An 18,348-nucleotide genomic window follows, 5' to 3' on the forward strand; every position below is an offset into this window, starting at 1 on the left:
TCTGGAGGAATTTTCATTATTATTATGATTGATGATGTTGTTTTTGTTGCTTTATTATCATTACTATTAGGATTATTCATATTATTGTGAATATTATTATTGTTCTTGTTGTTATTACAGGAGACATATTTTAGAAATCCCCTGCTACACTGTCAAGCTGCTATAATGAGTATAAACTGAATAAAAACTGGATTATACAAAGTGTTGTGTTATGAAACTAGGCGTTAAACAATAGTGTGTGTTTCCTGTAACATGAGGATGATGAAAACCGGTTGATTCACACACGTGTTCCTGAGCGATCTTCATCACTGCTTTAAGATGATGAAGAGGAATTTCGCTGGAAATAAGAACGAAGCATGATGACGCCCCCCCCCCCCCCCCCCCCCCCCTTCGCGCCACATCCGGTCTGGGGACTAGACGGGACGTGACCGGCAACATGCACCGTGGCCTTAAGCCCCGCCCCCCCAGCTCATTGCGTATGAAGGAAGCCTTTAAAGCGCCTCGCCCCCTTCCGCAGCGCCACTTGTTTCTGCGGAGACCAGCAGCAGCTCAGAGGAAGACCCGCAGTCCGGAACCAGTTCTCCCCCAGTCTACCACTCGAACCTCAAGGTAAGAACACACAACATGGCACCGGGATGTGGTCTGCGTTAGGATCGGGCTCTTCCGGGACTTTCTCTCCATCCATTTCCTTGTTCAGCGATTCGATCTGATAAAAGAGAGAGAGACTTGATCAACCTGATGCGCATCGTGAGGATCATCCCACAGACCAGGATGCCAGGGGGAGGGAGGGGGGGGGGGGCGTCCATGATTATAGATTATTATGAGTGGTTACGGGATTATTTTTTTACGCCTTTTCCACATTGGTGCAATAAAGTGTGCACTTTTTGTTTTTTTAGAGCGAATACTTCAGAATAGTCGAGGAGGCGTGACGTAGGCCTGTGGGTTTCTCCTACACCCCCGCCCCCCTCCAGTGCCGCATATAATACGAGATGGATGGAATCTAAATAATAGACATATGCCTAGAAGAATCATAGAGTCACTGCCCATTGTAATCCACGCGTAATATTAATAAAAAAATATCAATATTAGGTGATAATATGATTATAATAAGTCAATAGAAGAGCCATTAAGTGATGGATCAGTACATGACAGGTCTTGGATCAGTACATCAAAGGATCGTGGTGACGTCATAGACCGAATAAACGCGCTGTTACACAAGTGCACGTCCGCAGCCGGTGTCGAGCCGGCACGTGAGAATGAAACACGATGTACCCACCATCAGGAGGGGGGGGGGGGGGGGGGGGGATATATAATATGCTGATATATTGTCATCACTGGTGTTTTAGTGCTTTGCCATTTTTTATGATCACATCAATTATTTAGAAAATATTGATGATAATTTTTCAGATTAATCAGACCTGACCTGGCAGTGATGGCAGCCACAGTTGTTCCATTACATTTACAGAAGAGACAGTTGGAATCTTTGAAAGCAAATACAAGTTTGGATAAAGTCATATTTTTTGTAAAATCACATCATCCAAATAGTGATGTGAAAGACTAAAAAGCACCGCTGTGATACCTGACACCCTATCAGAGCTCAGTAAACCCTTCCTAACTTACCCTGCTGCCGGGGATCTGGTTAAGCAAATGTCATTATGTGCTGGGAAATATGATCATATGCAGAAAGCTGTTATAGTCGTACAGTTGTGTGACACAGTCCCAGAAACTCATATAATCCGAGGATTGGCATTAAACATCCATCTCGCTCTCACTCCTACCAAGCATATCACATTAAGTTCTTTCAGCTCCTAATAATCCTTCTTTTAATCCTCATTCAGTGAAGCTAAGAAGTAATATGTCTGTTTGTACAGCCCAGTGTAAAGAAAGGGAATGGTGAACATATACTGTAATCCACACTTACTATATATTAACAAAGGGTTTTCTTGTAACTGGGCTGACCTCAGGGTCACGTCCTGCTATGTAATAAGCCTTCAGCTCGCTCTGAGTGAGAGGTAATTGGATAAAGGGACATGAGGTATGACTGTCCCACCTACCATGTCCTGCTATTGTGTGCCAACTCACCCTGGAGAGGTTTTAAATATCCTCTCAGGGAAGGTATTACAAAGCACCGCGCTGCCCAGTCAGGTACGCCACATGTCCTGTGTGTCACATGACCAGCATCTCTACATCACAGAGACACGACGCTATCACGCTGCTGATGTAAGAGCCTGCAAAGCGAGCAGCCCACCCGCCTAGTCAGCTCAGACAGGAAGCATAAGTAGAAGCGTGTGTGAGAGTGACGTCAGCTGGGGATGGTCTGTACCGCACGGATACCGCCAGTGGAATTTTCCCAGACAGTGGTTGCTATGGAGACCTGGAGAGGGGCTAAGGAGCAAATACTATCAGGAAACCATATAAGGAAGTAAACATATTGAAGAGTGTCAGACTTGGAAGTTTAGAACAGGAACTTGCGGTTGATAGAAGTTGTGTTTTGTGGTCATGAAAAAGGGAAACTGTCACGACCCCTTTACAGAAACTTTCTGTGGTGACAAAATAAAGGGAATCCAAACCTCATAGGATGTGAACAGACCTTATAATAACCACCATGTACATTATGCATCTCTAACCCTCCCTCTCCCCCTATTACACTCTGCCTACCTGCTTTATCTCTACCGCCTCTTACTAACCTTGTCCTTCCCTTTTACTATTTCTTCCTCCCACCTTCCCTGTGCCTCTTTATTTGATCTCAGATGTCTACCAAGGAAAAGCTGATCAGCCATGTGATGAAGGAGGAGCCTGTTGGCAGCCAGAGCAAGGTGACGGTGGTGGGCGTCGGCATGGTCGGCATGGCCTGCGCCATGAGCGTCCTGCTGAAGGTGAGACGGGAGAGAAAGAGTCGATTTCATGTGATATATCATTGTAGTTTAGAATGAGCCAAGAGAAAACGTAGATGTTATGATAACTGGGAAGGTAAATCTATGAAGGAGGCTGCAGAGTTATTAAAGTAGCAACTAGAATGAACCTCCTGCAAGACCACATTTAAATTCACTGGATTTGGGTTTTTATTTGGATCTGATCTAAATTATGGCTATGGAGTAGATTTAGATGAACTTGAATGAGTTTGCAAACCAACAGCATTATGCATTCTGTGGAATATTAAGGTTATGCAAACTAGTCCCTGGTCTGAGAACAGCCAAACCTCTGTATTGTTTTGTAGAAGGAGGACAAAGGAGAGGAACCTTAGCACTTCCCCTCTAATGTCCGGTTCCCTTCACACCTATATAGCCTGATCTTAGCGAGCTGAGGAACCACAGAGGCCAAGAGAAGCCAGGGGTCATTGCAATTATAATGCATCTTATTAGCCGAGACATGGCTTCATATTTATATTCTGTAAATAGATATAAAAGTGAAGAATACCTGTAGGAATAACAGAGATCCTCCACATTTGGCACAGGTCTCAGTGTAGCTCTATCCACTCACTAGATTTGCTGCAACACACTGTACATATTGTGTAGTGAGTTGTCAGAATGACTAACTCTATGTAATGTGTTAATCATCAGGACTTGTGTGACGAGCTGGCTCTGGTCGACGTGATGGAGGACAAGCTGAAGGGTGAGGCCATGGACCTGCAGCACGGCGCCCTCTTCCTCAAGACGCACAAGATTGTGGCCGACAAAGGTAAAAAATTTACAAACATTAACCACAACTTTTGCTGGGAACCTTTTTTAATTTTTGGCTCACCCAAAAAACTTGTCAGTGCCTGCATCAGAACACTCTCTCTATCCATTTTGTAGACTACAGCGTGACAGCCAACTCCAAGGTGGTGGTGGTGACTGCCGGCGCCCGCCAGCAGGAGGGCGAGAGCCGACTCAACCTGGTGCAGCGCAACGTCAACATCTTCAAGTTCATCATCCCCAACATCGTCAAGTACAGCCCCAACTGCATCCTGATGGTGGTCTCCAACCCAGGTGAGGAGGACGTGAGCGTGAATGAGAGGGGACAGAACGTGTGAGAGGAGAAAGTGCGGTGCAGTTTGAAATGTTGTCATTGGCTGATTCATTCTTCTCCCTCCCAGTGGACATCCTGACCTACGTGGCCTGGAAGCTGAGTGGCTTTCCCCGCCACCGTGTCATTGGCTCAGGCACCAACCTGGACTCCGCCCGTTTCCGCCACCTCATGGGAGAGAAGCTCAACATCCACCCGTCAAGCTGTCACGGCTGGATCATCGGAGAGCACGGAGACTCCAGTGGTACGAAGATTCAACCAAAAATATCATCCGCTGTGAATGTTTGTTGGTCTCCAGCAAACGATTTAATATAGGTTCATCAATTGCAGGTTTTAATGATCTCATGTGTGTTTCTCCTAGTGCCCGTGTGGAGCGGCGTGAACGTTGCCGGAGTTTCTCTGCAGTGCCTCAACCCGAAGATGGGGGCTGAGGGTGACGCCGAGAACTGGAAGGAGGTTCACAAGATGGTGGTTGAAGGGTAAGGACCCTTTCTTTTTTTTTTTTTTAAGTAAACCAGCATTGAGCGGAAACATTTCCTGCTCACACTCTTTCACCTGCACGGACGACATCTGTCCAGCAGATTTATGGCTGCAATTGTGTAAAGTCGGAGCCATAAAATTAAAACAGGTATGTAGGGCTCAATGGGAACTGATCACCACTATTCATAAACATAAAGACTGAAAGTCCCAGCAGGCTCAGTTGAATTCAAGCGTGCTGACTTCCTCAGGTGAGGAATTTTAACATGGAACTGAGCCCAGAGACAAGCAGAGGCAGGCATTTCTTTTTTATTATTACATCCTCTCTGCCACAACACACACACTAGATCTGCTACTCTCTGTTACACAAAACTTCATGACCTCACTTTAACATCCAGGTTCTGCCTTAATGAAATATATGCGGATATTAATTCCTGACTAAAGAAAGGTTACTTAATCTTTTTGGTGTACTGCCCTCCTCATAAATGATTAACATGGACCAGATATATTTACAGCATGAGCTGCTGTGTGCACAGCAGAAATTCAGGAGTGGCAACTACAAACTTCCCCTACAAAACAGCATTAGATACTGAATTAACAGGCAGTCAGACAGAGTAACTTTGTCCTAAATACCAAATCCGAGCTTGATTTTCTTATTCGTCCGAGAGACATGACAGTTCTTCTCACTTCAAATTGTTTTATTATCCTTTTGTATGTGCACTGCAGAGCCTACGAGGTGATCAGGCTGAAGGGCTACACTTCCTGGGCCATCGGCATGTCTGTGGCTGACCTGGTGGAAAGCATCTTGAAGAACATGCACAAAGTTCACCCCGTGTCCACACTGGTCCAGGTGAGGTGCCGGGCAGCAAGTCGGACAAATCCCAAATCATGATATTCCCGCTGTTGATTCATTTACCAAACAGTGTGCAGATGAGTAACGGGTTGGTCCTCTTCTTCCTCTCTTCGTCTGCTAGGGAATGCACGGAGTGAAGGATGAGGTCTTCCTCAGCATCCCCTGTGTCCTAGGCAACAGCGGCCTGACAGACGTCATCCACATGACGCTGAAGGACGAGGAGGAGAAGCAGCTGGTGAAGAGCGCTGAGACCCTGTGGGGTGTACAGAAGGAGCTCACCCTGTGAAGAGGACGGCTCTGAGTTCTCAGCTCCACCCGGAAGCTACACCAAGCTCTGCGTGGTGGATCTCCACCTACTGTACCTCCTGTGTCCCTCACGGCAATGGACGAATGAGACTTTTGAGTATCTATAAAAATGTCCACGTGTCTGTAGCTAAACCAATGGAAACTAGATTTTAGTTGACATGGGTATCATTGTCTGTTGCTGCCTTCCTTCTACCACCACTAAATATTCAGAAACACATCTCATACCTTTAGCCTTCGATCTCAGTCAGTGATGAAGCGAGGGGGCATTTTCATATTGTCCTGACTATACATCGATTGTAAGGCATTTGCATATTGAGTGTATAATTCTATGTACTGTATGTTTACATGTACTGTTGCTGTTACTTCTGTGCACTCCTCGTTCGTATTTGGTCGGGATTCAGCGTATTCTGTGGCCGTTACTGGTTGTATTTTTTCCACTTGGGAATCTCTGTTAATTTTTTTATTTGGAAAACAATGGAGACATTCCATTCTCTATGAGGAAGGCTTCCTAGAGAGTTGAGATCAATCACTGGACTCCTGTGATTCCAAAGTACCTTATCACTTGAGACAAGCGATGCGTAGCAGTTTACTGGTTGGCACCGAAGCCTTTAAAATAAATAAAATAAAATAAATAAAAAAACACAAGTGCACTGATAGAGAAATATATATTCAATATATATATTTAAAAGGCAAGCTGTTACAAAGTAAGGTCACACCGGACTTAGAGAGGGTGCCAACAAGGTAAACTGCCATAATGTAACAGAGACCCAAAGGGAAAGAGTCAGCTATAATTATGGTTATGAATCATAACGGATAACAATCCTGAAGGTGTTGTACGTGTGCGCACCCTAAATACCCTCAAAGGGTGTCTGTATTTATTTGAATCCTGACTTTTGGGAAATAAAGAACATTGACAGAACTATACTATTATTTATGACGTAAAAATACAGATGAGATCTATTTATGTATTGATGTTGAAACATTGGATAGGGTTGATTGATCCCTCACAGACTTCCTGTCAGGGCAGCTGAATGTTGATTTTGATTTGCCCCGTAACATCAAATAAAACTGCCAGGATGACGATACTGACGTGTCCTTTGTCCTTTGCTGTGTTTGTCGTGTAGTCTAGTGAAAAGCAGCTCGTGTTTACAGGGTCGCTGAATCAGCTGCTCACTGTGCAAATCTATGGGTCAATACATGCAGCGGATTAGAAGCTTCTGTGCATGAGAAATGTGGTCACTGCTGCAACAACTAATAAATGCCAGCGCGAACTAGCCACTAGGCTCTGATATACTATTCATTAATGCTTCTCTCTGTGGTTTGTCCAACAAGTGCATGACAGAGATATAACTAAGAGATACAACTGTGATCAATAAGCCATCAAACAGTTATGAACTAGAATGGGACTAAGTGCATACACCCACCAAGGCCCAACAGATGTACCAAATTCTCACACTTACAGATATAAGTCCACTAAATATGCTTTTTTTTCATCAAGATCCTTGAATTAATCCCTGAGAAGACAGTGAAATGTGAAAAAACAGTTGCAATCTGGCAGTGTAAAAGAAATAAAAAACAATTCCTGGATCAGCCCCTTTGTCCAGATCCAGAACGAAATTGTTTTTTTTTTGGCCCGTGTCCCATCCATCGAAGTTTCATTAAAACCTGTTTTCTCCACGATCCTGCTGGAAAACAAACCCAATGCCCCTAAGTCGCAAAATAACCTCCTTGGCTTAAAGTAAAAAAGTTATACTGGAATAATGATCTTAGAGAGATGAAACTTTAAATCAGATTTACTTTATTTGTACTGATTTACATAAATCTACAGATATAAAAGAACAGGTGGTTGATTTGGAAACAAAGAAAAAAAAAACAACAGCAGATATTCTATCATACAATTCAAAGTGCATTTAGTAAAAGGCTAATTTAAATGAGACCTGTTTGCAAACTTTACATAAGTTAACTTTTTTTGATTAGTTCATAGTCCTTTTTTTTTTTTTTTTTTACCCTCCAACGTTCTGGCCTATTCACAACCTTTTTTTTTCTGAAAATCTAAACTTCTCAGCAGGACTGAGAATAAGTGGACAGCACAAGGGAAATAGAAAAGTTAAAAAAAAAAAAAAGATTTCCTTTTAGATTTAAGTATGTCAAGACAGCCACCTGCATTAGTTAGAGACAGTGCAGAGAGTGAGACGACCACTGTACGAGACTGACTGGTTAATGCAGTCAGAGGGTAGACCTGAGCAGCTGACATGCGATCAAACAGCCTCACTCACACCATCATGGAGACAAAACACAGATCAGGGGACAGATAAAGAGTGGTGCGGGTAAGTTGATGGTTGCTCACAAGAATTCAGCTCATTGATAGACCCACACAACACAGAAACACAGCTCAGGGCCACGTTGATCATCACCTCTACTGTATGAGAGGAGATCAAGTTGACTCCATGGCTACTGAACATGACCCAGACCCCAGGCAGAACTAAATCCTGAGGCTGAACCCCCGTCCTTCATGAAAGGTTGCCCTGGGTATTTATATCACAGCCTAACCTTTTCATTATGAGGGGTGTGGGACAGCGGACACATGGGGCTCTCTACAAAGCCCCTCGCCACTAGCCCCTGACTATTTGTGCTTACTAGCCAAATTACTTTGTCTGACAAAGAGCAAAAACCTGTGGACCAGGGTGTAATGCAGCATAAACATGTCGACACAATAACGCACAACCCGGCTTCACCACAAACACTCACACACATCATACACAGAATAAGCTCGCACCTCACTTTTACCTGTATGGCGAAAGTTTTTTGTGTCGACCACAGTCAATCATTTGTCGTGTCTGGTTCATGACTGTTGATGCATGATGATTTCAAAGAAGTATTTGGTCAGATCAAAATACAAATGGTGTACAACTGTGGCCATACAGTTGGAAATTTCACTGTGTTACACACGACAGTCCAATTGTTCTTAAGCGTTGCTGTTCCGGGTTCTTTCAGATTTCATAGTGAATTTCCATAAAAAGGAGCAGCGATTTAAAATAAAAGAAGACGTTAGAGGAGGGAATACAACAAAAAGGGCTAGAAGGGAAACGAAGAGAGATTGAAGATATGAACGCTTCCAGGTAGTGTGTGAGAATCAGTAGAGGTCGCTGAGGCCTGCAGTTTTGCGGGCTTTCTGCATGAGGGCACGAAGCTGGAACTGCTTCCTGGACAGGAGGCGTACATGCTGTAACAGAAGAGAATAGGGGTGAATGTAAATCTCAGGATAAAAATGTGCTAACACTTGTTTCTCTTACTCATACTTGGTGGTTACCTTTAAGAAAACCTCAAGGTCGATGACGCCCCTGCGGAGAGCCTCTCCCAGATAGAAGATAGTATCTTCGATTGCGTTCTCCTCAGCGTACAGGTTCAGAATCTGTTTGTAAAGAGGAGCCGTCGGCACAATGACGTCATCAATGTCATTGTTCTCCGTCTGGTTCTCCATCTTCTCCAAGGCCTCGCTCAGCTCCTCGTCCTTTCTCTTCAGCAGCTCAATGTTTCTGTCAACCTCCGTCTACAAAAACATTACAACCATAAAACCAATTTTCAATGTTGTTGTTATGGAAAAGATGTTGATAGAGGACATAAAAAAATACATATACAACTCTCACCACTTCCTGGTCCAGTCTTGAGACCATCTCCTCCAGTTTCTGATGTCCTTTCTTCAGGTCTTCCTCTGTTCGCTTCAGGGCGTCCAGCTCGGCCTGAGCTCTGTCCATCTCCTCCTTCATCCTCCAGCGAAGTTTGTCACTTACTGCTGAAATCAGAGATGCGCGGATGGTGTCCTCTCCGATGGTGCCATCCCGGCTTGGACCTGAAGATGAAGAGGTTAAGAAGCAATGAGACGCAGTGATTGAACAGTTGTTTATCGTCCAACATGTCCTCACAAACCAATGAGCAGACGTAAGAAGGGATGAGTGTCAGACTTCCAAATTATAATCTCTTGTCTGATGTTATAAAAAATTACATTGAGTTTCCTAAAACTGCTACAAAATCACCCAAACGTTTTCAGTAAGGTTTAGAATTTGTGATTGTGAATGACACGTGATATAACAAATCATTTTCACACTGAAAACATTCAGTGAGTACAGCATGGAACCACCTGCCTCTGTGGCCATTTTATTCCATCTGTAACGTGACAGTAGATGCTCATGTTAAATGGACTGCATCTAAACAGCACTTTTATAATCTTGATAACCACTCAAAGAGCTTTACTTTATTTGCCCAATCACACATATTTGTACAGCACTTCTATTTGCAGAGCTTTTCTGTTCAGAAGGAACAGCCGTCAGGGACATTGCACAATGACACTTTGGCAAGCGGAATGAAAGAGACGGGAATCAAACCACTTACTGGTTATGTGACCTCCTGAGCCAACGTTCATTTATTAAGGTCATAACTTGGGTAATATCGATGGTAACAAGCATCATTTCTGTTGCGAAAACAGAAGCACGAAGCTTGTGACACATCTGAATAATTCTGAATTAGTGAAAAAAAGGAAACTCCTGAAAGCTGGTGTAATCCAACAGAATTTCTGCAAAAAATTGTACTTTTCTTAACTTTAAGGCTGTAGTTTAACATAGTGTTTTACTTGATTATAAAATATATCAAAGGTATACAACATTTATTTATGTATTTTAGTGAAGCTTGATATTGAAGGTGCAATATTTTATACTCCTCATATGTACTGTAGATATAAGTCATATAAAAGCCCATCTCAAAGTACATCTTCAAAGCTGCCATATACCAGGTTATGTAAGTGTAAAAACACTGATGGATGTCTGCAGGGTCACGACCACTTCATGAGCAGTCTGGAGACAGCTCTACAAATGTCAGAGTTGATCTGCCTTGAGCGGTGGTCAATCAAACGCATTTCACAAAATGTAGGAGGGAGTTTAATCTCCTCCTGCACGCTGATCCCTAACAAGCATTTCATTGGTTCATACTGATGTTGGGGGGCGGCAGATGGATCCCTTATCAGAGGTCTGTCATTGTGAGCAGTTACTGTTCCAATTCTAAATATAGCACTTGGCTCAACTATGGTTTAGAGTGTGGGGAGTAGGAGGGGACTGTTCCATTTCCTTTCGGGTCCATCGTACCCTTTGGCCTTTAATGTGCCCCACTCTTGTTACAGTAATGACATTTCAGTGGCAGGCTGCAGCTCATCATGCCATCAGAGTCAGAAGGTGAGAGATGCGGAGTCAGAAGGTCAAGTGTCTTGATTTCTGGTTGACTAAAGACCACGGAAAATGGTAAAGGTATAATTTTGGTCAGGTGTGAATTGAACCTTTGGTTTAATATTAAACCATTGTAATATAATTTCACAGTAACCCAGACACTGCTGTACAATTAAATAATATCTAATCGTTTCTGAGTGAACAGAATCCATATGTTGTTGCGTTTGAAAAATAGATTAAATCAAGTGCAGATTCAGACCTTCAAATGCACCTTTGATATAGGGAAGAAATAAAGTTCCCCTGATACTAAATGTAACACATACCAACTGCGGAGACTGGGGCCTGGGTGGGGTAGTGTGCAGGGCCGCCAGTGGCTGGGTATGAGTTGCCCCCTGGGTACTGGTATCCTGGATAGCCTCTGCAAAAAGATACATGAACCAAAAATAGCAGACACTTTCCATTATTTCATTTCGAAAGGCTTTAAATGCTGATGTTTAACTTTCTGATGCAATTGGCCTGGCTGTAAAGTTTTCCAGCAACAGATATGCATGTGGGTGCAATGTTACAGCAGAAACCACACAGACAAGCCAGGACAGGTTGTTTTTTTTGAGAAATACAGTAAATATGTGTTATCTGGGTGAGAAAAGTGCTTGGCGAACATCTTACCCTGGGTTAGCGTTTGGACCGTATGGTGACACTGCGGGCATACCAGGCATGTAGGCGGCTGAGATAGAGAGGGATTGAAACAATCAGGACCCTGGACATACCAAACATACAGAACACTCACCCTCACAGACACATGAACCGTCAGTTGTTTTAAGGGTGAGCTAAGAGCGCCATCTAGTGTATAGATGATGAAGTGTACATATTTTACCAGGGTTTTCAGGATGTAAATTCTCTGATGCGCACCATATGACTTTGTAGAAAAGGGGTCTGTGAATTATCCTGAAAACTTGGATTTTTCTGTTAACAATTAAAAAACAAGTCACTCACGGTTTGGGGGTCCAGCTGCTTGGAAGGATTGGTAAGGGGCTTGTGTAGTGGGGCGAGAGAACACAGGAGGCTCCTCTCCAAACACCACAATCATCACCTGAATGAGACCATACAGGTCTGACTGGGGCTGTAGGAGAAACAGTGATGGTTAGGTTTTGCTTACCAGTACTAAAAAAAGCACTCGTGTCATAGAATCAACAGGAAAGTCAGTTTAAATTTGTATCTAGAGCACAAGTACATCCATGGCCCTCGTGACTGCCCCCTTTTAAAGTCAGAGGTATAACTTACTCCTATAGTTTACAGTAGTCTATGTTAGAGCCTACATCCATAGATTTCCAAAAGTCACTGCCACAATCAAACCTCCTAATTAATCCATGCTTTAATTCCCACATATTATCATTGCCTGAATAAACTATATTTCGATATGATGATGAACGACCTGGCACTCACATGCTTCCACTCATGTAGATAAGGCAGGTAGATTTTGCCGTTGGCATCGATGTGCTTGCCAGTTTTGATCATCATCGCGTTGGTGGGTTTGACAAAACAAATGGGAGGGTTGTAGGGGTATGTGTCAAGCAACCACAGACACACTGGGATGTTGTAGACATTGCCTAATAGAAGCAAACCCACAAAGCAAATATTGACCCTTTCAAATCTTAACATTCTCTTCTTTCCACCCTGAATGTTCATCCAAGCGTTTTGCTATTTTAAGGCACCCCTTTGTATTCGGTTTACAAAAGCACATGGTTATTAGTCATGTATTACACAGCAATTATGATATGGTGTATGTGAATTAAATACATTTCACAGTGCAACAGATCTCCTGCAACTTTTTCTCAATATCAGACAGGATAGCAATGCAAGCAAACCCAACCAAGAAATTAAGAACTACTGGATTCAATTTGAGGTGGAGCCAGACCAATTCATCATCCAATCTGAGACTTTCAGACATTATAATATGCATTATTTCATACGTTTCATACAAAATGAACTCTTATTTTCAAGTTCTACATATTTGATTGTAGTCGTGTTATCTTTTGTTGCAAATTTCTAACAAACATTAGCAAAATACCAAGCTTCAATTGCATTTCTTTGTCGTAAGGGTTAGGTCCTCTTAGCAATCATTAAGAAGTTTTTGTTTTAATATGTATAATCGGCTAATATCAAGATTCAATACTTTATTGCCATACAACTCAGTTGTTTGGAATTTGCCTCAGTTTGCCAAGAATCAGAGCATAACACATAACAAGAAAATACACAAAACACATAACCCCCCTCCCCATAAAAAGATAACATACATTTGTTGGTGAAAAACACACTAAAATACAATAAAATTCAGGGGTAGTTATTGCTACTATTTCATAAGTGGAATTTAAAAACATAACGATGAACTGATGAAAAACAGGTGCATCATGAACATGAGATAGCACAATACCACTCACACTTTTTTTGCGGATACATATGCTTCTACATGTTTATGTGTTTTGGTTTGGTCGACCTCTGTTGTCAAATGCTTTACAGTATTTGGGCGAGAAGTTTTACAGAGGAATTTAATTTACTGAGGGGACAATGTGCAAATGTTTTGAAGAAAAGACAAGTATGGCTCTTTACCTCTGTAGCTCACTGGGACGGTGCCTGTCAAGCTCATCAGGTCTCTTGTGGAGCCGTCGTTAAACACTGAAACACAAAAACATCCCATGTCAACAACAAATTGAGCATCATACAACCATACAAGATGCAACCAGTATCATTGAATTTACCATAAGCGTCCATAACTGGCTTCAGGTCCTTGTACTGGGAGATGACGTTGGTTATCTCACGAACAGACAGATCCCTGTATTTGTATTGCTGGGCAATGAAACAGACAGGGGAAAAAACAAGGTATGTTAGTAAAATAAAAGTAGGAACATAGACGCTGACAAGCACAGAAACTTTAACATGGACGAAACAAATATTTAAACTTCAGACAAGTACACTTATCAAAGGGGAATTGTATTAATTAAAACGTCCACATTAGAAATACATGTTTATGTTGTACAAAAGCATGACACAGTGTGGGGTCATTGCTGGGGGAAATAAAATAAACAACAGCTATTTGCAAAAACAGGGAATCGTGGTTTAAATCGAGATTTTAATAACATTAGTGATGTTAACAAAGATGCAACATGACCAGGGAATGTAACAGGTGATTATTGATGGTTCTTCGCCAATCAATTACCATGACATTGTAAAATAAAGTATTAAATGTACTAAATCTGTAGAGAAGCATAAAGCAAGACTCACTCCAGGAAGTTTTAACAAGCTAACGAGCTAATAGCGCCGTGTTTGACGTCGGCAACTTCAGCTAACTTGCTAATGCTGTCCACATCCGTTTAGCTGCGGTCTTACCTTCAGCATCTTCTTCAGCCCAGCTTCGTTGATAACCGCCATGTTTTCTAAATTTCTGTTTAACTTCTCCCACAAACGAGTTCACGTCAGGACTGTCTTTACTCTGTGGGTCTGACAGCTAACACAAGCTAACACAAGCTAACGCCAGCTAGCAGGACTTGACTGGATGCTAGGCTAACGTTAGCCCAGCCTCGGGCCCGACTGCAGCTGAGACAATGACTCGGTCTCTGTGCGGGAACTTCCGGTTCAACACAAGCAGCGTTTGTGTTGAAGACGAGTCTCGACGCAGAGAATCAACCGAGAACCGGAAAAACGGAGAAACGGAGAAGAGAGAAGCCGAAAACCAAACACACGATCGTCAACAGAAGGGACTTCCGGTTCCGCAGCTGACTGCTTCCGGGACGAGAGTGACGATGGGTCTGACTGCTTCCGGTCCCTTGTGTGACGAGGGTACAGCTGTGGACATGGGACAACACCTGGATTTGTCATGTTGTAGAATGTCCTGGTGACTCAGAGGAGGTGAGACACTCCCCCCCCCCCCCACGTCACCTGTACCTTTATCTTGAAGGAGACAATGTTTTTATTCTTCCTCTTATTGTTAATGACTCACAGATCAATTATACCCTTGTTATGAAAACACAGGTAAATGAGGCGATGGTTACGTTTTGATTACCTGTACAATTAATGTATAAAAGTCATAGGTTTAACAGGAAAGTCACAGTTAAAAATTTGAATCCAGAGCGCAGGTACATTCATGGCCCTTGTGACTAACCCTAACCCTATAATTTGCTTCTATAAATAAACTTTATTACAGGCTCAAGGCCCACATGGTAAAACAAACAAAAACATATAGTTTGTATAGTCTGTGTTAGAGTCTACAGCTATAGATATCCAAAAGTCACTGCTGAAATCAAACCAAAAATCTTGCCTGCCAATTTCAATCATCGTCAACCAGGGAAGACAGGAAGAATATATACTACCTATGAAAACTTAAAAACCCTTTTCAGATGCACTAATCACAGTGATACTCCAAATGGAGAAACTAGACTAAAGAAAGAGTTCGGAAAGCTTCAGCAATGTACATATATATCAGGATAAATGTTTTTGTAGCAGTTGAAATCAATAATTATTAATGTAAAATTAGTCTTACTTAGTTTAAAGACATATTTTTGCTCCTGAGTGAGAGAATGACCAACTTTTGATAAACAAGAAAACATTATTCAAATCTAAATCAGATCAATTATGCATCTCCTCACTGTGCTCACACATTGAACATAATGACATATATTAAACCCTTCTTGTATTACTGTTGGTGAGAATTATACGGCGATAATTGCTGTAATTTTATTGCACAGCCCTGAATATAATATGAAGCCACAGTTGAAGCATAAAAGACACTTGACATTTGCTGAAAATTATTCAATATCTACACACATGGGTTTATTTCTTCATTCACATTGACAAGAATTAGAGTTTTATTTACAAGTATCCTATAAGCACTGTTTCTTTTGCAGGGCCATCAAAAGTGAAGAATGAATTCAAAAAGTTGTTGTTGTTAGAGATTTTTAGTATTTTTTTTAAAACAGAACATCTAGCTTGTGGAAAATTCTGCTTTTTCCTGTCAAAATAAAAATAGCCTGACTCTTCTGTAATAAACTGTGGTATAAGGCTTCACCTTGATTTGAATTACAGTCTTTTCTCTTCTCCAGTCAAAAGTCCACAAGATTTATGGCCGAGGTCAGAGCAGGTCGGGTGAAATCACAGTTTTATGAGCCGGCAGTAAAGTAATTCACGTCTTTCAACACAGTTTTACAACTGCCAAATTGATTCGGCCTTTAACAACACACAAAATAAAACAATCTCAAAACATCAGGTGCTTTTTAACATTTACAGTCATAATCGTACAAAAAATACACAGCATTGCAGCAATTGTCTTAAAAATCATGAACTACAAAACAATCAATGGATACCATCTGACACTGAACAAAGGATAAGACACAGAACCGGTTTTACACAAATGATTGTCACGTTCCACAAAACACTAACAGTTGGTTTCATATCCTGGAAAGAAAGGTGGACCGTCGTCTGTGGGTAACGACAGATACGAGCTCCCATCTTCCCTTGAGAGCACCTCTGCTTGTCTTTGTACCTGTAGCCGGCCTAGAAAAAAAAATTCTTATCAATCTCAATGAAGTCATAAACACAAGGACAGGGGAAAGGTGATTTCAGATTTATGATTGGTTAAACTCATAAGACGTGGCCTAGATCTGGATCTGGGATCAACATGAGCTTGTATCTGGGGCAGGGATGTTTGTGTTGGTTTGAATCAACATGGCGCCTCACTTCTCTTCCAGTGTGAGCGTTACTTACACGAGGAGTGTTCAGGTTCGGGTGGAGGCTGCATGCACACGGGGGGGCAGTCTCCGAACGCCACCTGCATCACCTGCAGGAGGCTCACCAGGTCACACTCCCCCTGACAAGAGGACAAGGAACAATCACAGCACTGTAGCAGAGCCAGAAACTGTCATTCTGTAAACCTGATCTCATTGTCTGTTTCTTTTATTTAAAAATTCAGCTCTTTAAATGAATATGAGATAATTTTTCGGGTTCCTCACAGTCTTCCACTCCTCCAGGTAAGGCAGCTCCACTTCTCCGTTGATGGAGGTGTAATTCCCTCTGAGGATCATCATCTCTTGTGTGGGCGTGACGTAGCAGAGAGGAGGAGTCTGAGGGTAGCTGTCCTCAAGCCACAGGCACACAGGGATGTTGTAGGTCGAGTCTTGTGCGACAACAAGAGAAAGTTGTGTTTTACTTTGCAAATCTTGAGTAATTTCAGAATTGATTTTCATTTGAAAGGAAACGGTTGGTAATTTATCTGGTTAGCATATCTGCCCTAGCTGGTGTTTGTGTGCTGTTCGTTTTGTTGCTCACATTTGTCCTCAACATATACTGTATATCTATATACCTTATCTTACATAATTGATAAGGTCTATATCCTAATAACTGTTTTAAAGATGTATCTTGTTATTTGACTTCAGCCTGACAACTTTACACAAGGCAAAAACAAGGGCTCTTTGTTTACTGTGGCATATTTACAGTGTTGTAATTAATATGCCAAAAAATGAACTTGTTTCTATTGAGTTACTAAATTAAAGTGATTGTTACCATTAAATTCGACAGGAAGGGTTCCACTCAGACTCATCAAGTCCTTGATGGATCCATCATTATAAACTGTGCAGAGCAAAATGAGAACAACTTTCATCGTTGAGATTATGAATTGAAATGATCTCACGTTCAATAAGATAAGAAACTATTATTTTGCCTCTCACCAAATTCATCCATCTTGGGCACCAGCCGTTTGAAGTTGACCATTGCAACATGTATGTCATGAGCCACATGCTTGCGAAGATAACTCTTAAAAACAAAATGAAAAAAAATAAATACTTAAATAAACAGTTCCTAAATTATGTTTAATGAGAATTCAATCTGCCTTTAATCGATGATCATTCTTACCTGCGGCAGCATTTTCCTAATCGAGCCCTCGCTGTGCGGCATGATCACGATTCATCCACAGGGGGAAATATGACTTTGTATTCCTTCGATCATCGACACTGAACAACAGTCGCCTCCCTCCGTCTGTCTGGTTTATAGACAACCACTCGTCTTTTATGACTCTTGAAAGCCAGTAACAGAGCAGCTTCACCATCATACACGTCATCTGCCCTAAAGCTATTAACTAGGCTTCATGGCTCAAACCAAAATGACTGGGACACAGTATAATGTTGGACTAACAAACCAACATGGTTTTACTTTGGCTATAACCATGATTTATGATCTGTTTTCTAGGGTCAGGATAAATACTAGGATCCCCCTGCTAATATATTGGTACCTTTACACTTAATCCAAACTGATAAGGATCATTGCAAAGTCCAGATCGATAATGATATATTTACCTGTAACCTCTATCAAAGTAAAGCAGTCCAGTGGAACCATATGGGGAAAACAAAAACAAACACACACATAAACTCCATCCTTTACATGAACTAGTTGTTTTCTTTTAATAACTCAGAAGTTGCTTATACACTTAAGTTAAGTGAGACAAATATTAAA

General features: G+C 41.8%; 2 protein-coding genes across 2 annotated transcripts; one reads left to right on the top strand and one right to left on the bottom strand.

The window, feature by feature from the left end:
* The first annotated feature begins 523 nt into the window (after positions 1 to 523).
* On the top strand, positions 524 to 6,726 carry ldha (lactate dehydrogenase A4). The gene is made up of 8 exons (XM_061076127.1): positions 524 to 609; positions 2,751 to 2,876; positions 3,561 to 3,678; positions 3,795 to 3,968; positions 4,076 to 4,249; positions 4,367 to 4,484; positions 5,209 to 5,332; positions 5,457 to 6,726. The coding sequence occupies exons 2-8, from the start codon at positions 2,751 to 2,753 to the stop codon at positions 5,619 to 5,621; spliced, it is 999 nt and encodes a 332-aa protein (XP_060932110.1). The 5' UTR covers positions 524 to 609; the 3' UTR covers positions 5,622 to 6,726.
* A 726-nt stretch (positions 6,727 to 7,452) lies between these two features.
* Positions 7,453 to 14,631, bottom strand: LOC133008650 (tumor susceptibility gene 101 protein-like). The gene is made up of 10 exons (XM_061075903.1): positions 14,239 to 14,631; positions 13,611 to 13,698; positions 13,462 to 13,527; positions 12,298 to 12,461; positions 11,848 to 11,974; positions 11,521 to 11,578; positions 11,178 to 11,272; positions 9,289 to 9,491; positions 8,952 to 9,191; positions 7,453 to 8,864 (listed from the first exon to the last, which is right to left on the bottom strand). Exons 1-10 carry the CDS (start codon positions 14,278 to 14,280, stop codon positions 8,775 to 8,777), a joined length of 1,173 nt encoding a protein of 390 aa, XP_060931886.1. The 5' UTR covers positions 14,281 to 14,631; the 3' UTR covers positions 7,453 to 8,774.
* Positions 14,632 to 18,348: the final 3,717 nt, after the last annotated feature.

The sequence above is a fragment of the Limanda limanda genome, chromosome 8, assembly GCF_963576545.1.
Source record: "Limanda limanda chromosome 8, fLimLim1.1, whole genome shotgun sequence".
Lineage (NCBI taxonomy): Eukaryota > Metazoa > Chordata > Actinopteri > Pleuronectiformes > Pleuronectidae > Limanda > Limanda limanda.